This window comes from Sturnira hondurensis, unplaced genomic scaffold, assembly GCF_014824575.4.
Source record: "Sturnira hondurensis isolate 20B ecotype Veracruz unplaced genomic scaffold, ASM1482457v3 Scaffold0013559, whole genome shotgun sequence".
Taxonomy (NCBI): Eukaryota; Metazoa; Chordata; class Mammalia; order Chiroptera; family Phyllostomidae; genus Sturnira; species Sturnira hondurensis.
In genome coordinates, this window is record NW_028086190.1 from 2,373,683 (window position 1) to 2,401,421 (window position 27,739).

Sequence of the window (27,739 nt, forward strand, 5' to 3'; positions counted from 1 at the left end):
TCCAGTTGACACTGTTACTTGGAGACATTGAGACACAGAGAGGTGCCCTACAAAGGATTTGTGAACATTCTGGTCCTTGAAAAAGAATCTTCCTCACTGTAAAATTATTTTGGCTTTGTCTTGTGCATTATTCTCACAATAATAGTAGCTGATAAATGTTCATTCAGTGCTTGCTATATGCCCAGCACAATTATAAGCATTTCATATGATGAATGCATTTAATCTCCACAAGAACCCTTGGAGTCGAGCACTGTTATCATCACCATTTTATGAATAAAGGAGCTGAGTCAGAGAGTATAAAGAAGTTGCTCAGGGTCATATACCTAGAAAGTGACAGGGCCAGGATTCAAACCCAGAGCACAAGGCTCCAGAGCCTACAGGTTTAACTGCCATGCTTTGCCTGTGCTTGTGAATTATTACAGCAAATTTTCCTGCATCTGGGCAACTCAGGTGTATTGGCAAGACCGAAGCCCATACATTCCTTATGAAATCATGGGAGCACCTGAGCATGTTGAGCCTCACAGCATTTTTCCCCTTTTGGCCTATATTCACACTGAACTGAGGGTAAAAATCTCTGCGATATCTTTAAAAGCACAGAAGCACTGAGATTTAGCATAAGGAATTGATTGTAAGTGAGCAGAATCAGCTCCTAAGTTCATACTAGAAAAATTGCAGTGTGAAGACTTATAGTGAAAAATACATGGGAGTAAAGTTGGGCTAATGTTTTACACATTTTAGAATTGCTTTCAGGATGTGTTTCATTTCAGAAAAGCTAGAGAAAAGACAGAAAACATTTATTGAGTGTGAACTATGTGCCTGGCATTGGGCTAAGTGTCTTTTCATGAATGCAATCTTCTTTGACCTCACAACGGTCCATTAAAATATTATTAATTTCATTCTTATGGATGAGAACAAAGAGTCAATGAGGTTTTACACTTTGTGATTACACAGCTAACAAGCAGGATAATTGGTAAGCAAATTTAGTAATGCCCAATCCCTCAATCCACACCCCCCGATTTAGGTTACAGCTTGTACAGTGCCATGCAGGATCTTGATGTAGCCATTTGAAGGAAGTTGTAATCTCTTGATTCTAGGTAGTGATGAACGCATCTATTGCTTTCACTAGCCTCTAAACATTATGGAGCACAAAACTCATGCCTCACTTATTGCTGTGTGACCACAATACTTGGCAAAGGGTAAGCTCAAAACAGTAGCTGGTGAGTACCTTAATACTGTGAATGTGGATATTGACACAGGGATAGATGATAACTCCAGGTAAATACACAAATACAATCTTAAGGTGATGTATACATTTGAGCCTAAATTTTTAGAGGGATTGTTTGGCAGATTTGTCAGTGGACCTGAACAAACCCTACCACTGAAGCACGGGACAAAGCTCCTTAAGCCCTGGGTGTGGTATTTTGTGATCTACCTCAGCAGGCAGCCCCTTGCACCCCTCCCCCCCTTCTCTGGTGCCTCTCTGGCTGCTGTCTCTCTTTCCTGGCTTTGAACCTTTTGGCAGCCTCCAATAGCTCCTCTTCAAAGAGCCGAAGACAAGCCTGATATTTCAATTGCTTTGCTTAATTCCAGACAGGTTTCCATTAATCATATTAAATTCAGGTGAACAAAAGGTATTTAGTTTGTGACAGAGCTGAATGGTATCTGGATAAATATAAATAAGAGACTTAATCCTGTAAGAGCCACTATTTGCCCGGAACTGGAGAGATGTCAGCAGTGTCCCTGCTAAGGGAGGTTGGAGGGTGGGAGGCAGAAGAGAGTTAACAATGCTGGTGCTGAGCATCTGGACTCTGTATTAAAGAGGGGAAGAAAGCTTATGACTGGAATACATTAGGAGAAAAGCAAATGTTCTATTCACAAGAAATAGGCATTAATAATACCAGTCTTTAATCCACTCCAGGGCTCCTTAGCTTGCCTTATTCATTGTTGACTTTCATCTTCTCGGGAAAGCCTCCTGCTAAAGGGCCCTTCTCAGATCAGCTTTAGGTCACAAGGGCATAAATACAGTTGCTAAACAGATATGCGAGGGAGTAGCATGTGTGACTGGAAAACAATGTGACAACATAATCCCAGCATGGACTGATGAGGTCAGTGTGGGGTGATGTTGGCTTTTCTAGCATCTACTGAATCATCTGATGGGAGTAACAATTGAATAAATACAAACACATGAAATGTGCCCCCCAAAGCTGCTTGGTCTGGATTTGAGGAAAAGGATCCCATTTTTGGTAGGATCAATGGGGAAATGGAGAGAACCATGAGCTGGGAGTTAGTGGACCTTAGTTTGCTTCTTCTCTTCACCACTAGCTGAGTGGCTGTGTGACCTCAGGATGACTTAGCTCTGAGAAATAAGGGCACTGGTCCAACTGGCATGTATCTAAGGTCTCTTTTAAATTTCAGAGGCAAGGATTTGTAAGAGAGGTTTTATAAAAGTGCTCTACTACAAGACCATGACCTTGGGAGACATTGTAATCTGAATTTTAATTTTTTAAAGTCATCAATGTTTTACATAACCAATGGGTAAAGGCAAAGCATTGGCAGGTACATTAGAGCAAGAAGTTGAAGTAAAACAGAATCAGAGGGAACACTCTGTGGCTTCAAACCATGACTGCAGAATTCCAATTCCCTGTTGGTGTTAAAGTCTTTTTGCAATGAGTGTAACAAGGAGAAATGACAGGGCCCCAAAAGAGCATTCAATAATCTTAGGCCATGATTACATTTCCCAACATGCTACTTGTACACATCTCCTTTTCTCATGTTCTTTCTGTCTGAAGTATTTCCCCATCACTGTTATCAAAATGCTGCTCATCCCAACTCTACGATATCCCAGATGGAATAAAATGTCCTTGTACACCTTTTGGTTATCACTTAGAGCACTTATTTCATTCTACCTCATACTACACATCACTTCCATTTAATTATAGTTACAGATTATAAGCTTCCTTAAGGTAGGGTATGGATCTCATTTATCAGTGTATTCCAGGGCCTGCTTGCACATTGTAGGCATCTGCCCAATGACGGTTTCTAAATTGAAATGAACAGGTCTTTTCATGTTACCTGCTAATGTGACAGCAATGGAGACAGAGTCATATCCCAAGGCATTTGTGGCGTTACAAGTGTAGAAACCCACATCAGCTTCCACTGGTGCCAGTATCTGTAAGGAATCATCTGGTTGTAGAAGAATCCTGGAACAACAGAACAAAACTTTTGGTCAGGTCAATTGAGTCCTTTTTGGCAATCAGTGTTGGTCAAGCAGGAAGGAACCCAAGGGATATTCAGAATCCTGTTTTAACAACAGGGACAAACCAGCCACAGTGTCACTCAGGAACCATAACTCTCTTGCCACTGTGCTTGGTGTGGTTCTGACAGCAACCTCACAAGAAGGTTTTCGATTGCTTACACTGCTTGTTGATTACTTGACCTAAATGCTACCAGCTGGAGCAGACAGCCTAAGTGCACTGAATACATAGAACACATACCTCAGGGGTGAGAGTGGGGGAGGGTAAATGGTGCAGATGGATCTGGGGAAATCCTTATGAAGGGACAAACAAGTTATAAAGGGGGAACAGGACTTGGTTGTGTAGGGGAAAGTAAGCAGAGCTTTCAGATATGAAGAGGCATGGAGGAGGGAAGAGAATAAGCCAGAAATCAATATCAATAAGAGAATCTTGATGTGCATATTTGAAGGCAATTGTATGTGTAGTTACCTCTCAATTCCAGGTAGTCATATGTACATCTACTGTCTTCATTATTCTGAAAACATTATGGGGCACAAAACTCAGTTCTTATTTATTATTATAGTTTCCACCATACTTGGCAGAGGGCCCCTGTGTAGAGAAGGTGCCCAATAGAATGAAGGCAAAGCCTGCCCTTCAGGGCCACGTAAAGACTATTCTGGAATAATCACTAGTTCAGACACTTTGCTTTACTTGAAAAAAATGATAAAGAACTTCACAAACAACTTCAAAACCGACTCCAAACTCAGTTTATCTGTATTTTCTTCTCTCAATTTAGGCTACTTATATGAACTACATGCTACATCAGGCCGCAGGCAGATTAATGACTAAGGATGACTTGAAGCTGATGCCTTGGTGACTTGGTGAGGCTGACAACTGGAATGTGTTTGTGGAATCCAGGTGAGAATCCAGGAGGGCAGTGGGGGAGGACAGGGTGGGGAGCTCAGAGATCCAGTGCTCATATTTGGAGGGGTTTTAGGTGGGAAAATAATTCAATTGCAAAGAAATGGTTTAGAGTTGGTTTTTGGATTCTCACGGTCAGTCATTTCTCTCTTTGTGATTATTTCCAACTCCGTAGTTTCAAAAGGCCCAAAGATCTAGCCCCTTCATGTCATATTAATATCTATTCTTAGAAGATAAGCAAGTAGCAAGGTTTCCTTTGGAAACCCCTTTTCAACCCTTTTTAAAATGTTTTTCCCCCTTTTTTTCAGGAAAGGGGAAAAAATCCAATAAAATGTCAGTAGAGTTCACAAGACTTGGAGATGAAATTAAGACTAGAGGTGAGCTCTTTTGCCTTAGCAACACATTGTCCCCAATATACAATTCTTTTCTTTCTTCACTATTTCTCCAGACTCTATGGCGTTTGCAGTTCAGCACAGCCTCTAGTCAGCTCTTAATTATTCTGAGGTGGGTGAGGAGTCTGGCAATGAATCAGGCCCTCTGAACGCTGCTTTTGGCCTTGGGCCTACTGCATTGCTTATTCTCTTTTTTTAAGAATGTATGAAATATTTTAATTCATTGCTTATTCTTACCTCCTGTCAGAGGAAAGGCAGAAAACGGAAGGCTTACACCAATTAATCTTTAATCTAGTTACATATGGGCAGTTGTAATAAAAAAAAATGAGGAAGGAAATAGAAAACCTTAGCCAAAGGGAAGTTTCTGGATGGTCTGTGTTTGATTCAGTGCCATTCCAGACCATCACTGCTATTTCTGGGGACAGTCAAACTTTGTGTCCTTAAACCAGAGCTGAAATTTAGGGAGGGATGACAGAGAGGCTGTGAGAGAATGTGACAGAACCTGTCTACTCATTCAATCATTCATCCATCAGATACTGGGTGTTTTCTCTCAGAGTCAAACAACTACATGTTAGTTTGCTAGTTTACTTCAAAGAAATAAAAAAGAAAGATGGCTATACAATTTACTTATCTTTGATAAGCCATACAATAATTAAGTAATAATATTACTATTTTCTAAAGGAATCAGTAAATATAATAATCATTACCAAATCTCTGCAGATATACAGGCTGTTTTAGATTTGAAAGTGTACAAATTGACTTTATGGTTTAAATCTTTATGGTGTCCTAGGATCATGCATACCTCCACAACAATTTCCAAATAAAAATAAGGAAAGCAGGCTTAATCAGATTTCAGTGGAACTGCCCTGGCTGGAATGGTTCAGTTGGTTGGGGAGTCCTCCTGTAGACCAAAAGGTCATGGGTTTGATTCCTGGTCAGGGCACATACCCAGGCTGTGGGTTCCATGCTTGGCTGTGGTGCATACAAGAAGGCAACCAATCAATGTTTTTTTTCCTCTCTCTCTCCTTTTTTCTCTATCAAAAAACAATAAAAAGTGTACTTGGGGAGAGGATAAAAAAATTCAATTTCAATAGAACTAACCACTCAGGATGATTGAACTTAGTTGATCATTTTTCAGTTTACCACACTAAAAAGTCATGGATTAAACTTTGCTAAATTCTAAAGTCCACTGGGACAGTTGCCTCCCTAAAACCGGCACTCTTTCTCTCTTCTCTACACAAAGATTTCTTGAATTAAACATTGAGAGCTGGAGGCTAGAAGACAGGTCTACTGAACTTTATTTTGGTCCTGCTATGATTTAAGTAATTACCATGAGCAAATCCCTTCACCTTCCTGAATGTCAGCTTATCAAGTTCTAAAACTGAGTTGAAGTATGTTTTCCTACCCAGCAGAGGAAACTCTTAAAATGGGGTTGATAGGGTACTTCTGGACCATCTTTTGGTATTTCAATGACCTACTGATAATGTTGGGCACTCTGAATGGAGAATTAAAGGTGAGGAAGTGGGGAGAAGGAATGAGAAGATTACAAAGAAGGAAGCAAGAGGAGCACATGATATTGGCCGATTTTCTCCAGACAACTTATTAGATCTTCATATTCAGATCATTTTCTTTTCCCACAGAATTACTATACTTGCCTGATCTCATGCCGAGGACATAAATCCCAGTCCCTCACTGGGCCTGAACCAACTATTTCTTTAGGTGGGCATTAGCTTTTGTGGCTACATGAATTTCTCCAGACACTGATGCTACTGAGTGAGCCATGGTGCTTTCTGCGTGTCTAAAGCCTGCAGAAGGATGCTCACAAAGTTGGTGAAGAGCTGGGAGGAGATCCACCACACCAGGTACAAAGCCATTAGGGTCTGAATGAGGATGGGAATAACAGAAATGGAATAGAACCTGGATATCTTGAGAACCAGCATTTATATATTTTTTATTCCACAAACTGTCTATACAAAAATAAAACAGCTCTGCCTTTATAAAATATCTGCCTTCATAAAAAAGTTTTAAAAATTGTCTTAAGACAAAATCTACATGGGACAAAATCTAAATTTGTCATGCATTGTATATACTTATGAATTATTTGCATTCATAAAATTGAACTCTTTAGCTCAAGAGCCCATAGTTATTTGATGGCAGGGTCAGGATTTGAAATAGGGTTTTTTGAGCCAGTAATTTCCCCCAGTCTATCATGTCTTTAATATGCCCATGAACTTGGTAGGAGGGGTTTGGAAGCTGCCACTTGTGAGACCCATAGTTCTGGGAGGGGGGTATCCATGCAGGGCTTCCTAGGAAACATGACAAGCCAAAGAAAAGGGTTTGCCAGGGAGACTGAGGTTTGCCCTAGGCTCTCTATCTAGACTGGCAACTAGGGAGAGGGGTTCCTGGTAAAACAAAACAAAACAAAAAAAAAAACATCTCCTTTGTACTTCAGGCACCTACACTATTAATTTAACTTAATTTTTGTTAGTAGCTGATTTCTGTCAACTTGTACTTAGGTTTTAAATTTGACAGGACTGTTTTAGAATGCGCACAGGTGCAGAATCATACTGTTGCTTTCCGAGCAAAACCATAAAGATTTCTCGGGGGTATTTTTGGAATTTAAGGAATCAGAGGCCTGGGGGGACATGAAATGGGACATAACTAAAACCCACATAGCAAATGGTACTGCACTCATATTATGTATATTAATACTCTCCACTTTCCTCTCATACCCACACCACAATTTCCCTTTTGGTTTACTGAGCTAAAACTTCATGCTGAATGTCTTTCTTTGGTCATACTTTTCACCTGCAAATAAAGGAGCAGTTTTGCTTTTCTGGTGGCTTTTACTTGCAGGCTTCTAAGCCTGTTTTCTCAAGGACTCTACCAATTAAGTAAAGAACAGTTGAGAATATAAAGAATTGATTTGGTTACATAAGCAAAGCTCTCATCATCCATTTGAGTAGAATATGGACAAAGTGCTTATGGTCCAGTCCTACCAAGTACAAACTTCTTGAGATAAAGTTATCTCCTCAGCACTTGCAATATACAATGAGAAAGTACTCTTATTTGAAAATAAGGCAGCTCTGAATGTAAGTTTCTAGCAATTACGTGAGTGGGGTGGCATCATGATGCCTTGTGAATCCTTGGCTCAGTTATGAACATCACTGTCTTACTCAGGCCCACCTCTCAAAGTGACCTCCATAACCAACCATGGAAGCTGCTGTGGAGGGGAAGCCTACCTGATGTCACTCAAGAGACATGGAGTCATGGGGAGCCATGGTGAGCCTTTCAACCCTGTGAGCCTCTAAGTCCCTTCTGCAAATTTAGGTTAATACTGACCTTAGAGAGTTCTTATGAAATCAAATAAAGGAGTATATTGACCCATTCTCACTATATTGACTCATTTACTTATTTTCTAAGTAAAAAGGCTTAAATGTCAAATGCATCTAAAATTAATATGTATCTACTGTTAATGGTATACATGGTAGTAACCTTTGTTACCATCTTGGAACTCCTTGAAATTTCCAGTTGTCAGAGGAATTTTCAAGCTGTGGATGCAGAAATATCCGTCTGCTACATAAGTCATAATGTTGCACCACGACAGGCCTCTGACCCTAACAAGCAAGCATTCTTACATGCATTTTAGGCCTCAACACAGGACTGGAAGCTAGAAATCACAGACACACCCTTTCTTCCTGTAACAGTGTCTTCCTCATCTGTTCAAATTTACTTACTTGTCCCACATCCCAACACAAACTTCTTTCTCTAGTCAACATGGCCTTATTGACTCTTGTCATTAATCTCGGGCAGAATTCATGCTCTTTCTCCTCCTGTCTACCCTTCCAAATTTTCTCCAGCCCTTAGGAGTGAATTCAAATTCTCCTTCTTGGGTTACCACAGTCCAGAAGAGTCCCTCCCATTTCCACTCTGGCAGAGTTGTTCTGAGTTGTACGACAAAGCCCTTTCCACTCTACAATGTCTCACTTCTTCAGTTAGGTTGCAAACTAAATACTTAAGGGATGGGAACTCTTTTACTTCTTTCATAGTCCCCTTTTCAGTATTCAGCAAAATGCTGGCATGCTGAATAAATTCTTCATGAACACTTGTTTAGTTACCTTCAGAATAACAGAACTAAAAATAATCATACTGACAATGTAGCACAGTGGTTAACAGCCCAGACTGAAGAGCTGTGTGGCTGATTTCTGGCCCTAGCTGCAACACTTTGTAGCTGGGCATGTACCATATTTTGCCATGTAGAATGCACAGTTTTGGGTCCAAATTTCTGAGGAAAAAATAAGGATGTGCATTATATGTGGATAGTACTAATTCCATATCAGTATAAATGTTTTTAATTCTTTTATTTATGCTTATGTGTTAGAAATGTAATTCTAGAAAGCAATAATGATATCCATATGTTCAAAAATAAATGCTAAAATTCCTTTATAATACAAAAACAAGTATGTAAATATAAATAAATAAAAATTGAGTTACAAAGTTAAAATGCGAGATTTTTTTCCTGAAAGCTCAGGCCAATAACATGGGTGAGCATTGTACATGGCAAAATACGGTAATTTAATTAGGTTCTCAGTTGCACAGTTTCCCCATTTATAGAAGGTGAAAAATTACAGCACCTTTCTAGGGTTGTTGTGAATGTTCTGCATGAGCTCAGATATTCTAAGAACATAGAAAAGTGCCTGAGCTGTGGTAAAAAACTGTGCTGGTACAGGTTGTTATTATTCTGCTGTTGATGACACCGCCAGCATTATCACTCACTCTCCGTGTCTGAGCCTATATATTCTGCATGAGACACCATTTTGACATAGGTAATAACTGAGGACTGTAGGGGTTTCAAGGAAAAAAGCCAATCATGGGTATGGGGAGGGAGCAAGGGGGCTGCTGTGTGAGGAAGCGGTGAGCGAGTGGCGCACCTACCTCCCCCCAGCACCGGGACTGGAAAAGGGGGTGGAGAGGGCCGCGGCCACAATGCTTACTGACTGGCTTCTACTCTTGACTCAGAAATCTCTGAACAAGGACAACCATTTATTTCCATAACTATGTTAACACTATTAGCCAGATACTGGAATGTGAGAACATTTCAGAAAGAAAAACCAGGATCCTGCAATTGCACAAATGTATATAAATAAGAACAAAAAAATAAGAGCTCGAAAAATGTAGGTTTAGAAGCAAAGAAGCAAACTTAAGGGAGTCTGTGCAAAGAACGTGAGTTCCAAACTCGTAGGAGCAGCTGTTGAGGACTTTTCTCTACCGTGAAATGCAGATTTTTTTTCCTCTTTAGGGATTCCTTAGATAAGGATAATGAAATCTACCACAAAGGTAGAGCAGGCATCAATGTTTGTTAGGCAAGTATATAAGCTTTGTATAATTTTATTCTATCATATTACCAGATTGACATTATTCTCCCATTTTAGAGAGAAAAAAAGCAGCTCAGGGAAGTAACTTGTTCAGCTAGTGCACAAGGAGGAAACAGAAATGGGGAGTGACCTCGAACCTTTAAAAAAACTGACTATATTCAGGCATTCACTGGGGCCTAATAGGAAGGCATGTGGCTTCATTTTGGTGGGGGCAATTTGTGCCAAGGTTTGTAGTTGCTTGGGGAAATGGACAGTCACTAACAAGAATATTTTAGATTTTAAAGAACTTGAGGTTGAAGGGAAAAAAATGCTATGAGAAGAACTTCTCTCTGAGCAAAATTTTTTCCTGAACCCCCAAATTATAGTAGCCCAGAGACTTGCAAGAGAGAACTTTCTCTTGTACAGATATTTTGGGAAGTAGATTTAAGGTTCATGAAGAGTTTCATATCACCATTTGGCTAAGGCAACTTTTCAAAACTTTTGCTGTTTTTAATGTGATTGCCAACTAAAAGTTATTTAATGCTGGAAGCCTCATGATTGCTCCAGGTGGAAGTATAGAAAATATTTTTGGAATGGGAAAGGCCACCTGACCACACATTCTTAACCCTGTCCTTATACTTCTTGCCAAACTGTTTGGTTTCATTCTGTTCAGAAATTCGCGAAGCCTGGCATTTGCTAATATGGGCAGTTTCATCTGCTCACTGGATAGTTCACTCCAAACTACAAACCTTGGCATAAAATGACTGTAACTCTGGGACAGGGTTCATCAAACTCCAGTCAGCTGTCAGCAGCGTTTGCAAATAAAGTTTTATTGGAACATTGCCACACCAGTTTCAGTATTTTCTATGGCTGCTTTCATGCTTCAGTGGCAGAGTTGAGTTGTTGAGCCGGAGCTAGGACGACCTAAAAAGCCTCAAGTGTTTACTTTCTGGCCTTTTACAAGAAAAATTTGCTGTCCCTGACCTAGAACATGGAGGGATTTTTGCTTGTGGTTTGTTTCAGTGCTTTCCTCATTTATGACAAAAATGTTAATTACTTTTTAGGAACCCTGCCATTTGCTCAGACCATTTTTCTAGGAAGAAGAAGTTAACTGCTCTGGGGACATTTTGAGACCTCCTAGGCTTTCAGAGAATAGACACTAACTCCAAGCTCCACCTGTGCTGCCCAACTGACACTATTGTCTCACGTCCCCTGATGCTTTCTGCTGCCGGATGAACGTTGGTCATTCTGTGACCTTTGCATTCACTGACCCCCGCCCTCTCCACCTCCTTTTGCTGAGGTTTATGTATTCACTGGGATGCTGCCCTTTCTTTTCTCACTTGCTATTCTTACACTTTTCAGCTGGGAAAAACATTTGTCATCCCATTTCCTTTAGTTCTATAATGGAAACAAGCCAAACCAAATTGAAACTGGTTTCTTCTTCCTTCCCTATATGCCCTGCCTCCAGGATTTATATTATCTGCAAACTTGGAAACTGCATTTCATGTGCTTATGACTTATACATCTAGCATCATTCACAACTGTGGTGCAGAAATTGACCCTGGAGGCAATTTGCATCTGACGCTCTCTTCCAGTTTGAGAAGTTTCCCTCTCTGGATACTCTGTTTCCCGAGCCTTCCAAACACTCCTTAACTCATCTCCCATTCAACACCACATTGGAATGTTGTCCAACGCTTTCTGGAAAGTATAAGCATTGAAAACATACAGATTTCTTTCTTACCAGATCTGAAATGATAGCAAAAATTGTCAGTAGAATATAAACATCCTCTTCTATGGCTTGGATTTAGGCTGATCATTCTCCATCATATTGTGTTTTCTGAGGTAACTTTGTATCTCAACTCTTGGAACAACTGCCTAGGTTTTCCTCAAAATAAGAATAAAGCTCCTTAGTTTGTGATGTGCTGGAAGGCACCGGGATATATTGGCCCTTCATCCACCTGACAACAACATGGATACTGATAAATGAGTGTCCATTGTGAACCTGGCAGTTTACAGACATATCTGTTCTTCATATCCTCGCTCGTCTACAGGGCAGGTATGATCATTTGAACTGGAATTTGAGCCTCAGGTGCTCTGATTCTGGCCTTACTGTCCTTCCACCACTGTTGGCCGTCCTCTGTGCTAACTGATGCACCGTTAGGTCATTCCTCCTGACCAAGTGGGTGTTCAGAAATGATCAGCATGAATCTGACAGACCCAGATAGGAAGAAAATAGAAAAGGGCTTAGGTATCACAAAGCAGAAACTTTTGGGAGGAAAGGATCAATCTTCATTCAGCTTTCCCTTCCAATTTGTAACTCAGTGTCTAGTGCCAAATTTGGGGAATCTGGCTTTTCTTTTCTCCAATGAAGCCAGCAGTGTCCTTACAAGCATTGTTCCTAGAGTTGGATTCAGATCTAGGAGCACTGTACACACAGGGTGGGCAGAGTGGATTTACTGTTGTGAGTACATGTTAACAGTTTATTCTTGCATTCATATGTATTCATTGTTGTATTATGTTCCATACGAACAACTGCACACCTGCTTTCACCCCACCTTGTGCATTTGTCTGTGTGATGTGAGCCTCCTGGTATTAGAAGTGGGGAAAACTTACTTCATAGATTCTCTGGCTAGTGTTGTTCTCTGTCCAAATGCAAATGGGTGTTAGCTGTTGCCTGAATCTGAACTCAAAATGTGGTAGAGAGTAGGATGGACCAGTGAGTAAGTGTTGAGTGTTTACAGACCGTAACTGAAAAGCAAGGAACAGTTTGTTTCATTTTGTTTGTGGTCTAGAGCTGTAAACATGCATACACTCACACACACAGGTCATCAACACTGTAAACATACACAGTAAGAGACACAAACACAGATGCAACAATCATAATGTTTACTGAGTGCCTATTATGTGCCTAGCACTGTGCATACTTATAGCTGGGTGTGTATATGTAAAGGTACAGCACTCAATAGAAGAAAAGGCTCTCCCTCAAACAGATGTGCCAAAATAAAAACAAAAGCCTCATAGATGGAAGCCAGCTGGCCAGAAAGTGGAATGTTAATTTATGCTGGTCTAGCTGACCCCAGTGGCTTCTTTTAAAAACAGTGGCAAGTCCATGTATCCAGCTGAGGTTAAAATCAATAAAAAGAAATAGTCCTTAAGGCCAGACTGCTTTGAGTTCAAATCCCAAATCTACTACTTATGCTACTACTTGTGAAGTGAGCCTAGCATCTCTGCGCTTCTATTTCTTTTTCAAAGTTTAATCTTTATTGTATTATCTTGTCCATTAGCATTTAGTCCCCTCATACCCCTCTCCCCACAGCAACCACCACTCACTTCAATTTCAATATGTGTAAAATCGGTATAGTAACCTCAAAGGGTTATTGTAAGAATACATGAACACCTGTAAAACAATTAGGACAGTGCCTAGCTCAAAGCAAGGGCTCGTTAAATGTTGGTGATGATTATAATGATTTCTCCATTGGCCTGAATGCTATGGGAGAAAGGATGCCCTCAGGTATTTACTCTCTGCACTTATTCACTCCAATGCAGCGCTTTTCAAATTGTACAGCTGTGAGCCACAGATCCTCAGAGTCTCCTGACCCTTCGCTAGAGGAGAACACTTGGGCCAGGCAGAGAGTTGAGTTGGGAGTGGGGACCACTCTGGAACTCTGCCACAACTGCACGTTGAATACCAGAGATCCAAATGATGCAAAATGATGCAAACTACATTCTCCAGCAATTAGGAAACCTCCCTCCTCATTACAGGGATCCATCATTTGTCTGTTCCTCTATTCATTAGTTTACGTATGTTGAGAGTCTATTATGTTCTTGGAACCGTAGATAAAATAAGACTTTCTTAAACTGCCCTTGAGGAAGATTGACATAATGCAGATGATAATGCGGAAAAACATCTAGCTAATTGTAACACACAGTGCTAGGGCTGAGACAGAGTACTATGCACAGGATACTGTGTAGGTGGTGGAGGGGGTCATCTGACCCACTTTCCTGTAAGGAAGGGTAGAATTAGGCAGACAAAGTGAGTCAGAAGGCTCCAGGCAAATTTGTAAACAGCAAGTAATTGGGTACCACTGAAGGGCAGAGCTCAGTGGGGTGAGGTGGGGGCATGGTGAGATATGAAGTGACAGAGGCAGGTAGATGTCAGGTGTTCTGTATCATTCAAAGGCAGTTGGAACTTATCCTCATGTGATGGCAAACCATTAAAAAAATTTAAGTGTGACTACTCCACAGACAGTTTTTTCTAGAAAGACGCTTTTGCAGTAGATGTCAAGTGATCTAGAGCAGGAATCAGTAAACCTTTTCTGTAACAGAACAGATTGCAAATATTTTAGGCTTTGAGGGCCACCTATGGTGGTCTCTGTTATATATTCTACTTTTTGTTTGTCTGTTTTTAAAAATTTAAGATTTATCCTTTTAATAATGCTTAAGTATCCTGGCTTCAAATCCAGGCTGTAACACCTACTAAGTGTGAGACCTTGAGTAAGTTAACTTAACAGCTCTGGGCTCAATTTCAATGGCTCTTTAAATAACTCTTTAAAAGCCATTCTTAATAACCCTTTAAAAAGTGCAAAAGCCACTGGCTATAATTTGCCAATCCCTGGTCTAGAGAAATCAAATACAGAGTTAGGAGGCAGTTGGAATCGTCTGGAGCTAAACCACAGTAAGGCAGTGAGCACAGAGAAAAGTGAAAGGATGTAAGGACCATGGAGAAGCAAAACAGACTAGAAATATTTGGCTCAGGAAGCTGGCTGGATGGGGTTTACTTTACTGAGACAGGGTTTTAGGAGTGTAGTTTTAGATACAGTGAGTTGACCCATTTGTGGAGCATGTGGGTTGGGATGTCCTGTAGATCATTTTGCACCTGAGTCAGAAGAGAGACTCGGTGTGGTGTTTGATACATGAGAATCAATGGCACATGGGGGAAAGTGTGGGCCACAGGAATCATTCTTGTGTATATAGGGAGACCCCTAAGTAGGTAGATAAGAGTTGGGTAGAGGAAGAGAAACTCACAAAGGTGACTGAGAAAAAATATCCAGAGATATAGGAAGCAAACCAAGTGTGTGTAGTTTCTAAAGTGGCAAAAACTTGTTTTTAGGAAGAAGTGCTTAGCCTCTGTAGAACGCTAATCTGACAGATCAGATTAGATAAGGAATATTTGGAGAGACAACTTGCTTCTTTTTAACAAATAAGAAGTAACGTTTTTTGGGGGAGGGGGCCAGGAGCCTTTTCCCAAGAGAAGTGTGTGCTGTTTGCAGCCTTGGATTACACGGTGGGCAAACAGAAGCCAATTTTATTATAAACTGAGTGGAAATGTTAAGTAGAACTTTAAAAAATTCATAATTAACAACCTTGGCGGAGGGTACCTGAGATGGCCTTCTACATGTGAAATATTTCTAGGGTATAAGTTGGCTGCCTTAGGGCTATAAGAATAATATGTTAAGCCACTCAGGCACTGTTAATACACCAGGCACATGAAGTGAGGCCAGAATACTTCTCTTTCAATGGGCATCTACCAACTTTTTTAAAATAACTAATAACAAGTGTATAATTCTATTCTGAGGTTCACCTTTCTCCCTTTTTCTTTCTCAGCACTTCTTAATAGTGGTCCTTGAACCTCAAGTCTCAAAGTCACCGGGCGTGCTTGTTGAAAGTGCAGATTATGGGGCTCTGCTATAGAAAGAATTTCTGGGGTAGGGTAGGATAGAGCAGCCAGCATTTCTAACATGTCCTGGTAATGCTGAATTTGGGAACCCCTAATCCCCTATCCACTTTTAAAAGTTAAAAGAGAAGTATTCTGCCCATTGGAGTTTAATACAAACTTGGGGCCTAAGTGACTTTATCCTCCACCAGCACTTATGTGTCTCTTAGTTTCTGACGGGAGGGATCTTGCCTTATCTAACATCTCACTGTCTGGTGCCTCCCATGCTATCTAACAGTCAGCAGGTAGTTGTGGAGTTGAAGGGATGAGGGCAAAGAGCCGCCCCAACCCACTTCCACTCATGCTCCTCTACACTCGCCACAAAATAGCCAGTGTGAGTCTATAAAAATGGCAATCAGATTGTTTAGTTTCTTGTTTAACGGCCTCCCAAATGTCCCTGTGGTACTCAGAATAAATCCTAAATCCCACCTCCACCTACCTTTCTGGTTCAGGCTGTTTAGAGCATCCGTGAACACACTGCAAAAGTCCTTCCAACCAACAGCCAGCTAGGTCTCGCAGACTCTTTCAGAAAGATACATTTGGGTACTAAGCAAAAACAGACTAACTGAACTACAAATGGGGCATTTCAGCACTTCCCTGTCTGAAAACAAATGGACATTTCTGAACCACCGCTGAGCACAGTAATGATGACAAGCAATGAAACCCGACTCAAGAGAGGTCACAAACAGCCCAGGGCAAAGCTGTCCCAGTGGCAGTTCTGGGACTCGTGCATGAAGCCTCTCCGCAGTGCATGCTCTGTGCAGACTCACTCCCTTTCTTTTCTCAAAAAGTACTTGGAAAACAGTATAGAAAGTAAACTCCAGCCATATTTCTTACTCGTCATTTAAGTAAAATGGAAAAATTATGATGTCAAAAATCAGAAACAAAAATCTTATTATTCCCTACCTCAAACCATCAACCTGCATGAAAAAGCTCTGTCAAGGACAGATCTAGAAAAAATCTTGACAATGGAAGATACTGTAAAACCCTGTTTGGCCATGCTACTCATGTGCTTTCCCTCCTAACGCTTCTCCTCACTCCCACTCACACCAGTGACCCAGTGACTGAAGAGGCAGAATTTGCCCTCTGCTGTCCTAGGCCTAACACCTTTAGTACCTTTCCAACCTGGCGGCCCTGTCTTTCTCTAGCAAGATACTGCTGAAACTTTTTTAATCTGAAAGTCTTTATGGTCAGGCTCACAATGCCTGCTAAAGTGAAAATTAAAAGATGTAATTGTGTTCCTAAGTCCTACTTCAAGAATTATTGGTATTCTTGAGATTACTAGGGGACTTCCGCCAAGATGGAGGCATAGGTGGAAACACTGTGCCTTCTCCCACAACCAAGTTTGAATACAACAAAGGTTTGGAGAAACAAAGACACAACCAAAGGACAGAAAATTTAATTATATGGAAGTCTGACTACATCTAACTGTGCAACGGGGATGGTAAGAGGGGTGGAGCCAGCAGCGAGCAGGGTCGGGCAGGACAGGTCCCCTGACCCAGACACGCAGGCAGCCCGGAACCAGTTGGGGTGCGGGGCAGACTGACCGCAGGTGCACATTCGCCCACAGTGAGACAGACCACGCAGGCACCAGGGGGCGAGGGCTGACGGCGGTGGCACACTTGCGTGCAGTGGGACGAAACGCGTGGGCCCGGTGACGGCAGCACCGGTGAGGGCCTCGGTGGCAGGCGGCAGACAGGATGCCATAGTCCCTCTTTGACCCCGCCCCCACATACAGCGTCACAACCCAGCGACTTAGTTGCCCTGCGGCACCGGTGAGGTCCATTGTCCCTCTTTGACCCCGCCCCCACATACAATGTCACAACCCAGCAACTTAGTTGCCCTGTTCTAGTAAACACTTTAGGGCTCTGATCCTGCTATGGAACAGGCATGAACAGCCCAAAAGATGGTGCAAAAAGAACTCAAAGTCCCAGAGCCAATAATTCTAAGCGACCAAGAAATTGCCAGCCTCTCAGAAGCGCAATTCAAGACACTATTTATCACAATGCTCACAGAACTGGTAGATTATAGTCACAAATTAGAGGAACATAGTCATAAATTAGAGGAACATATGAAGGCTAAACTAATTGAAATGAAGGGAGATGCACAGGAAACCAATAGTGATGGAAAGGAAACTGGGACTTAAATCAAGGGAGTGGACCAGAAGGAAGAACAAAACATCCCACCAGAAAGGAATGAAGAAATGAGAATTCAAAAAAAATGAGGAGAGGCTTAGGAACCTCCAGGACATCTTTAAATGTTCCAACATCCGAATTATAGGGGTACCAGAAGGGGGAAAGAAACAGCCACAAGTGGAAAACTCATTTGAACAAATAATAAAGGAGAACTTCCCCAGTCTGGCAAAGGAAATAGACTTCCAGGAAATCCAGGAAGCTCAGAGAGTNCCCTTCTCCCCCCTTAGTTAACAACCCCACCTAAAACAAAAGCAAACCAAGAGGACAGCTAGATCAGGAGTGGAACCATAGAAATGAAGAACACATGGAGGGTTAGAAACAGGGGGGTAGGAGGGGGAGAAGGGGGGAGAAGTCACAGAAAATAGCATAGAGGGTAGGTAGAAAATAGATAGGGGGGAGGGCGAGAATAGTGGGGGAAATATAGAATCCAAAGAACTTGAGACACGTGGTTATAAACTAACGGGGGGAGAATGGTGGAGGGGAATGAAGGGGGGAATAGAACAACCGTAATGGTATAATCAATAAAATATATTTTAAAAAAAGAGATTACTTGGCCCCCAAATTTTTCACTGATCAAAAAATTACTTGGAAAACACTCACACTATATTGTCTACCTGGAAAGGCACGACATGTTGGAATGCTTGAAGGACTGAAAAGGGGAAAAACAAAAATAACTTTCATTTGGGGGATAGTTAAATGCATTTAAGAATAATAATCACCTGTTTAAAAAAGATGATACAAATTTCTACATACTCTTCTGAGATGTCCTTCTGACATGTTGGTGCATACAATTAGATGAAATTGCTAAGCATAAGTAACAGCGCATTAAAACCCCCCACATTTTATTTGTGTATGTTTTATAATAAATACTACAATGAAACATAAAAATTCTAAAAGGATGCATACCACATTATGAAGACCAACAGCCACTGGGGGCTGAGGGAGACTTGCATTTTTACTTCGTAGATTTAGGTATTATTTGTATTGTTTTATAGTCCTGTTATTACTTTTATAATAAAAAACAAGCACTATATGAAAAATAGAAGTAAAGCCCAGCAGTAAATACGTCTGTTTGGGTTTTAGTGAGTGTGTCCTGAACTCGCGGGATCAATGAGCCCGTGTCGTGGGGGGCACTCAGAAACAACTTGTGCAGACAATTTCAAAGTGATTGCACTGCAGGCTTTCCCCGTCCCCTGTCGGCATGTGGGTTTTCACCTTCTGTGACCTTCTGCAGGTGAGTGAAGGAGGTGGCGGAAAGGACTTCAGAGGTGATCTGGGACAACCCCCTCCATTTTTGAAACCCTGGGACTAAGGTCATGGAAAGAGAAGGGCCTTGGAAAGATCAGCCTGAAGCCCTCAGTTCTCATCTAGTTCCTTCCATATCTTCTCTTTGGTCACCAGATGACTTAGATGGGCCATGACCTTTGGATTTCATCAAAAACTCATTAAATTAAAAAATCATTAAAAATTCTGTAGCACCCAAGGGAATTGTCAGGACTTCTGAGCCAGCGCTGGCCTCGACAGGCTCCCTGCAGTTCCAGGCACAGCACAGGGGAGTCTGAAGGACCCACTCCTTCTTCCTAATGGCCTGCCTTGTTCTACAGCTTTCCAACAGGAGGTCGGTGCTATTCAAAGAAAAGGGCCCTGAAAATAGAGGACAGAAATCAACAAGGGTCTTGAGGAAACTTGGGATCTCTGGGGAAGCACCCATACATAAGAGTATAAATGTACTAATTTGCTCAAATAGCATGGGCTTGGTTTGGGCAGAACTGGCTTTGAATCTGACCTCTTGATTCTGCCTTTCACTAGTTTACCTAATATTGTCAAGTTTCTTAACTCCAGGGGTCTTGGTTTCCCCATCTCTGAAGTAGGGATAACAGCTTATATCTCGCACAGACAATAACTAAGATGATGGCTATGAAAGTTGCTAACCTGTGAGGCACAGTGTACATATCAATATTTAGCCAAGAAATGTTAATTCTCACCTTTTCCCTCACATAGCCAGTCACTACTCCCTTCAATCCTACTGGTAGCAATCCTGGGCAATAAGCCCAGGGGACATGAATAAAATGGTACCTACACTTGAGAAACAGGCTTGCTGGTGGAGGACATGACATGATTTGGGCAAGATGGGTGCACTGACAGCAGTGAGTTCCAGTGGAGTCCCACCCCACCTGAGCACCAGGGTGCCACACTCAGCCAGCTCCCATCATTCTGGAGGCCTGACACGAGCTGCCTCTCAGTGTCCCAGTGGCCTCCATGGAATCTACTGCAACTTTAGCTTGACCCACAAGTTTGTTACAAATTTCTGGAAAGAATTGCAGGGATCATAGCAGCTAAGCTGATCACGGAAAGTATGAGCTGGGGAGGACCCAGCTGCAAGCAATGGTGACGTTAGGAGCACAAGCTCTCCAACCTGCTGCCTGTGTTCCTTCCTTGTCTCCGTGCTTCTGTGTGGGTCCACCATCTGCACCTCAGCTTTCTTATCAATGTGTGGTAACAACAGTAGTACTTGCTCCATAGGCTTTTAAAAATATATGTATATTTTTAAAGCACTAATTTTCCAAATTTTATTTTATTTTATTTATTTTTTAAAAAATATTTTATTTATTTACCTTCAGAAGGGAAGGAGAAAGGGAGAGAAATATCAACGTATGGTTGCTTCTTATGTGTCCCTGCTGGGAAATGGCCCCTGCTGGGAACTGGCCTGCAACCCAGGCATGTGCCCTGATTGGGAATAGAACCGTGATCCTCTGCTTCGCAGGCCCGTGCTCAATCCACTGAGCTACACCAGCCAGGGCCTGGCTTTTAAAAAATATTAAGTCAGAATATCTTTGAAACACTGAGCACAGTGGTCTGGTATATAATAAGAGCACATAGAAAAACACTTAGCATTGTTATTAAAGCTATTTGTAAGTACTAAGGCTGAGAGGCAATATTGACAAATTAAAGACACAAAATATGCAGTCAGGATGGATGTCACTTTAGTTCACCAAATCACTACTCTTTGGAATCGTATAGACTTGATATAAAATCCTCGGTCAGGCTCTTACTGACATGATCTTGGGTGAGTCATTGTGTTTTTATTTTCTATGCAAAACCAGAGGATAATGTACGTCAATCTTGCAGATTGTTGAAATAACAAATGCAGTTACACAGAAATAAACCTGGCAGATTGCCTAGCACCATAAATCCTGGCTTCTTTCTTGCAACCAGAGAAGAGGGTAGCCAAACAATAGTGTTTAGAAGTCTATTTAATGAAAAGAGCATTCTCTATGGATTCAGAGATAATAAGAAGTTGAAATGAGGACTTGGAACTGGAGGACATTAAAGGCTCTTCTCCCATCCATAGTCTATGGTTCTTCAAGTAATGATCTATTCTACTTTTGTCATATATCTTGGCTCTACCAACTAATAAATATGATCTTTGGCAGGTTGCTTGACTTTGTGTTCTCTTCTGCAAAGTGTGAATAAAAATTGTACCCACTTCTCAGGGCTACTGTTAAAATTCAGTGAGATGGGGCACATAAAGAGTTCACACTTGTGTGGCAGGTAATCACTGCTTAATTAATGCTAGCTATAATTACTGTCATTAGGGCCTTTTAAAATTAAAAGAGGCAATATATGTAGAAAGCATGGCAGAGTGCTTGGCACATGGTATTCAAAAATATTATTATCATTACTTCTCACATTGCTCTTGATCTTACATCACCAATGGCTATGGCTCAAGGAAACCAGTAAGTAATACATTCTGTCATCCCATCAAAACAGAGACACCAAGAGATACCAAGACAATTAATCACAGGTCCAACGGGAATAAAAGCTTTCTGGAACAAACAGCCCTGTCCAGCCTGAGCAGAGGACAGGCTCACCTGTGAGGAGCAGGTAGTGCTGGCTGCACTTTCCCCAGCCCTGGAGACCACACGCGTGAAGACAAGGTCTGGATGTATAATATTGGGTTGGCCAAAAAGTTCATTACATTTCTTTCCCCGTATGATGGCTCCAGTAGTGCTAAGTTGTCTTTAACTACATTTGGCACACTTTTGTTAGACTGCATTGTGACAGTTGTCATAGCAGCATGCCTTTTTTTAAAAAAAAAAAATCAAAATGGGTGAATTTTTGTGCGGCCATTTTAATATTGAAGATGGAAGAAGATAAATGATGTTTTTGGTAGATTATGCTTTATTATTTCAAGAAAGGTAAAAATGCAACTAAAATGCAAAAAAGATGTGTGCAGTGTATGGGGAAGGTGCTGTGACTGTTTGAACATGTGAAAAGTGGTTTGTGAGGTTTCTTGGTACTATTGGCAGTTTGGCCAAATAATTCCTTGCTGTGAGGCTGTCTTATGCATTGGAAGATGTTTAGCAGCACCCCTGGCCTCTACCCACTAGAAGCCAATCGTGGGAGATAGCCAACATCCTCAAACTATCCAAATCAATAAAGTTATTGGTGAAAATGAAAAAGTGTCTTTTACTTTATAGAAAAAATGTAACAGACTTTTTGGCCAACCTAATAGTTCATCTCACAAGGTGGCAATGTAACAACACCTTGTCCCGAAACTATCACTTTCTACCAAAAGTTCAAAGCTATCCAATGAGTATCTCATTAATCTTTGGGATCCTACAGGGACCAGGGTGGGCAGGTATTGTTGCCATTACCTTATAAAGATGGGACTGTACAGTTTAGAGAAATTAAATACCTGTCTTTGCTCCAACAGTCTATAATCGCAGATAGAGGGTTTGAAACCCAGGATGCGATCCCTGAACCCAGGGCTCTAAGTCCTACCCTCAGAAACACCTTGAAAGAAGAGTGAATAAGGAGCCTTGGAAAGATGTGGCCCTTTCCCCCCTTCCCTTCCTAGGCCAGGTAACTGTAAGGCTCACCTGTCACTGAACTGAACCTCTTCTCCGTTCCTGGCCCAGCTGATAGTAGGTCGGGGATTGCCTATGGCTTCACAGTGCAGAAGCACACTCAGTGTCCCACTGGCCAGGGCCACAGTCTGCCCAAGATGGGTGACCACTTCCGAGGCAGAGAGCTGCTGGGCAGCTGAGATCTTCCGCAAGATGGTGGGCTTGCGGTGTGGCCTGCGGGAGCCACCCCCTGCCTCTCCAGAGGAGGAGGACCGGAGCATGCTGGCAAAGCTGGACACAGGTTTTCGAGGTGGGATGGCCACAGGGGGAATCCTCTGCTCAGATGGCTTGAGGAGTGTGTCCTGGTGCTCAACATGGCTACGGAAGATCTCCTGGGCCAGCTGGGCCACCAGGTGCTTGCTGTAAACATCACGAAGCTCATCCGGCTGCTGGGAGAGGTTCCGGAGGATATCGTCCAGGCGCTGCTGCTCAGTCACGATGGTGAAGGGCAGGTGCAGGAGGGCCTGCTCAGCATTCGGATCCTCCTCCGAGGACGTGTTCCTTTCCGTGGAGTCCTGGACCTCCCAGGAGGCCAGGAGCTCTCCGGGCCAGCCCCCCTGCTCTAGCAGCCGAGAGACAAGGTCGTCATAGTGGCTCCCTGGGTCAGCAGTGAGGCCCCGCTTCTCAGCCTTGCTGCCATTAGAGAAGATTCCGTTTTGGTGTTTGTGGGTCTGCAGGGCCTCCTTGGGGTTGGCCTTCCTCACCCGAAGGGCCTCTTCCTCGTTCCTCGGACTCGTGGGCCGGGCCACAAGCTTCTGGTTGCCTCCAATGAGCTTAATCACAAACTGCTCCCGGGCTGGCCCTGCAGAGCAGGTGTAGATTCCCGCATCAGAGGGCTTGAGGCGGTGGATCTTTAAGTAGCCAAAAGGGGCCACGGTGACGTGGGCAGAGCTGATGAGGTGCTGGCCATCTTTCTCCCAGGTGATGAGGGGCTTGCGGAAGCGCCGTGTGGGGCACCGGAGCACCACAGCAGTCTTGGGGAGCAGGTATGCGAACCCACCCACGACGAAGTGCAGCTTCCTCTGCCTGCGGGTCTGGATGTATATCTTCCTTGCGGCCTCAATGTGTGGGCTATGCTTTGTGGATGGCCGTCCGGGCCCTGGGATGAAAGGGAAGACAGACAGGCAAATGGAGAGAAGAGAAAAATAAGGGTGAGATGCAAAGACAAGAAAAGGGAAAAGTGAGGGGGAAGAGAATAGAAAGATGAAGGGGCAGAAGAGGGGACAAAAGTGCTTCAGAGTTGATTTTGGCTGGGCCTTCATTGACCTCCTGTGTTTTCCTGGAGGAGCTGGCTACCAGGTATGGACCATGTAGGTGCTGCCACAATCCCAAACTGGAGTACAACCCGCTTTCACCCTGCTGGCTCTTTCTGCCCCTAAGAAGCTGAGACGCAAGGTTGTAGATGAAGGGAGGTCCCTGGGGGAAGGCAGTTCCTCTCATTGAAAAGGGCTTAATAAAATCAGCATCATAAAAAAGCAGAGGACAAAGGGAAGGAGAATGTCCCCCTTTCAATGTTTGTCCTTTGCATCTGCAGAGCACCAGGGCCCTGGTTACACTGGGGAGGAGAGCCCAGAAGCGTTACAATTCTAGGGATTAAAACCAGAGAGAACAAATCTGTTCAGAGTAGTTTAAAACCCCAGAGTGGATAACATTAGACTTCATTAGTAATATGCTGCCTCCAGCTTCCAGATCTCCATATGCCAGCAAGTGAACTTTGCTCTCCCTCTCGCGAACTATTTCTCCGGGAGAGAAGAGAATTCCACCTGGTCACATGTAATTAAGATTCCTTTTCCATCTCCAGCTGAGCTCACCAGCCTGCTGCCCTCCAGGGCCCAACAATCTCCCACTGGCCTGGGTTTAGGGAAGGTTCCGGTATGGCTACGCCTGCTTCCGTGGGGCTTCATCTCCCCTTCCCAAAAGCTCTGGGGTACTCACTTGAACAGGTTGCCAGCATGCATGGCCTAATTGATGAAGAGAAGGGCAGGGGTGGGCACAGGGAGGAATTGACAATAGCTGAGACCCCGGTTTTCAGCACCTTCTTGCAAATGGCACTTCGCGTCTGGGTGCCTTCGCCACAGGTTGTCGAACACTGATGGGAAAGAAAGGCCAAGTGCATGTAAGTGCAGGACACTATAGACTAATGGGCTTTTGTATGAGTTCTCAAAATCACCAAAATATGTGAAAAGATGTATGAAAAAGAAATAGCCACTTAGAGAAATATTCATTACTTGACAACGTGGAAAGACAGACATGTCTCTAATGTGGCCACATTCTCTACTCTAGGTTTCCTGTAGACATTGTACTAGTTTTACTTACATGGCCTAGGCTCTAGAGGACACAGAGAGTCCTGTGTTCATATGTAGTTCAGTATTTCAGTACTTGGCAAGTCACTTACACTCTCTGAGGCTATTTTCACTTCATGTGCTTACTTTGCAAGGTTGGGAATTAAATGTCAGGATGTTTTAAATGTCACACACAGAAATGACACTCAATGCTAATTTTTTTCTCCTTCACAAATAAAATATTTTAATGTCAAGCATCAGATAACTGTCACATATCTATTTCATCTGTGATGGGGTGCTAGATACTACAGAAAAAAAGATGTGCAAGGTAGTTCCTTATGTTAAGGAACTGTTATCAAATGAAGGGAAAAATTCCAAGTGCATTATTTAAATGACAGAATATATCAGGGGAATGGAAATCAAAACCATGAGATATCACTTCATATTCACCAGAATGGCCATGATAAAAAAGACAAATACTAATAAGCATTGAACAGGGTGTAGAAAAAATTAGAGCCTTCATATATTGCTGGTAGAAACAAAAACAGCACAGCCCACTTGAAAAACGGTTTAATACTTCTGAAGATGTTAAATGTAAATTTACCATGAGACCCAGTAGTTTTACTCCTAGTAGCTATGCAAGAGAATTAAGAACACAGACCCACACAAAGACTTGTATGTGGATATTCATAGCAGCATATTCGTAACAGGCAAAAGGGGAAATAACTCAAATGTCCACCGATTGGTAAGTGGATAAACAAATGTGGTGCATCTCTACAATGGAATATCATTCTATTATAAAAAGGAATCTAGTTCTATGTGCTACAACATGAATAAACCTTGGAAACATTATGCTGAATTAAATTTTATAGTATTCAAATTATAACTCAGTGAAGCTGTTTAAAGAGTTAAATAGTAAAAATTTAACTCTTGTTTAACTCTATGTTTACTAAAAATTTTAGTAAACATACAAAACCAAAAGGCAAGTGTAGTATTATAAAATTAATACTAGCAACTGTTGAATGCTTCTGGTACACAAGGGGTTTCCTACCTAGGTCTTGAAGATGAGTAGAGTCTGGCTGGCTGTAGAGGACCAGGAGTAAGCATGGGAGTCAGGGGAACATCCAGAATAAAGACAGAACAGTTCAGTGCAGAAGCTCAAGGCAGCTTTGGGGGCAGAGCTAAACCTCTTAGAGCCAAAGGATCACATCGAGAGTATCAGGCGTTCAAGAGGTCGTTTGGGAGAGACATTGGAGATTTTTAATTTTCAGACGGGAGGTTTGGAATTGGTCCATAAAGCAATGAGGAGCCATTGAAGGGAGAGTGGAATGATGGAAGAGGTGTTTTGAGAAGGTTAATCTGGCACCAGTGTCTGGGAGGGATGGGAGAAGGAGATGGATGGCAGGTAGGGCTATCAGTTAAGGAGGCTGCCACAGTAGTCCAGGCTTGAGATGATAAAGGCCTGAACTGGGGTCATGGCAGTGTGCCATGTTAACTTGAAAAATGACAGTAACCCCCCCCCCCCAAATATTATGTGCTAACCTGTTGAAACAAACTATTCCATGCAAAGTTCTATGATATACACTACCCTAAAAGACATTTAAAATGCAAAAAACAGGGACGAGAATCAAACCCATTGGTGCTGTCCCCTAATGATCACAGACTCCAGATCCACTGGCCCTGATTTTATTGCAGATGACAGCACAAACCCAAGCATCAGGTGGGAGGAGGTAAAGGGCCTGGGCGTTTTGAAAGCGTGGCCATGTTAGTGCTGCTGAGTAGAAAACTAGGAAAATAGAGCACATGTCAGGAGATTGATTTATAATTTTGTTCAAGTCTAGATCTTTCTCTGGGCTCAACGTCCACATTTCTAGAATAGGGAAACAAAGTGAGAGCAGGGATTTTCAAGCTGTGTTCCTTGACTATGTTGAGGAAGTGATTCAGGGATTTCTCAGGGGAGCTGGAGACTCACCCATTGGAAATCTGGGACCTCCCTACCCCTTTTCAACCAAAACAGCTCTGATTCGATATGCTTTAGAATTTTGGCTTCATAGTAACATGTCAACCTAAAACGAAGTTCTGTGACTTTAATTTTTAAAAGAACAACTAGGCTATAGGATCTTCTAAGTTCCTTCTAGCTTCAAAATTTACTACTGGGATTTAATTTTTTTTCTGTGGGGGAAAACTTCCCTAAATATATGACTTAAAATATTTACTAGCCAACTGTTTTGGGAGATGGAAGGGTTTTTTTTAAAATTAAAAAATGTAAGGTCTTTTGAGTGTCTTATGCTCAGAATAGAATCTGAGAGAATTTTATTTGAAGTGTCTAAACCTTTGGCTTAACTCTGTCTCTGAGGGATTCTGTGCAGTAACCATGAGGCTGAGCCAGATAGTGGAGGATAAAAGCACTCATAGATCATCCAGGTCTTCCTTTCTCCAAGGGATCTTGTGGGGGTGTGGAATGCATGTCTTATCTCAGCCACAGGGCCCAGAGAAGGGCTGTTGGGATGACAGGGCCAACGGGAGCCCCTGAACCTCTGCAGGAGCACTCTCGTACAGCACCAGTGTGTTTCATCCCACCGAATCGGTGATACTACTTCCCGTCATTCTCAGCTCCTCAACAGTGTTTAGAATTTCCACTCATCAACCCAGATAACTCAAGACATAATAACATTCCTTGGTTAAGGACTAACTATTCCTAGTTTCCCAAATGCCACTTCCTTTTCTTAGGAAGACTGG

The 27,739-nt window shown here is 42.3% G+C and overlaps 1 protein-coding gene across 2 annotated transcripts in view; it reads right to left on the reverse strand.

The window, feature by feature from the left end:
• ADAMTSL1 (ADAMTS like 1) overlaps positions 1-27,739 on the reverse strand; it is a 437,788-nt gene that overhangs the window by 107,170 nt on the left and 302,879 nt on the right. For both annotated transcript variants that reach the window (XM_037061917.1, XM_037061916.1), the window contains 3 exons: positions 24,654-24,807; positions 22,692-23,817; positions 3,073-3,200 (listed from right to left, as the gene is read on the reverse strand). In XM_037061917.1, the coding sequence (XP_036917812.1) occupies positions 3,073-3,200; positions 22,692-23,817; positions 24,654-24,807 (1,408 nt within the window). The remainder of the gene's footprint in view (positions 1-3,072; positions 3,201-22,691; positions 23,818-24,653; positions 24,808-27,739) is intronic.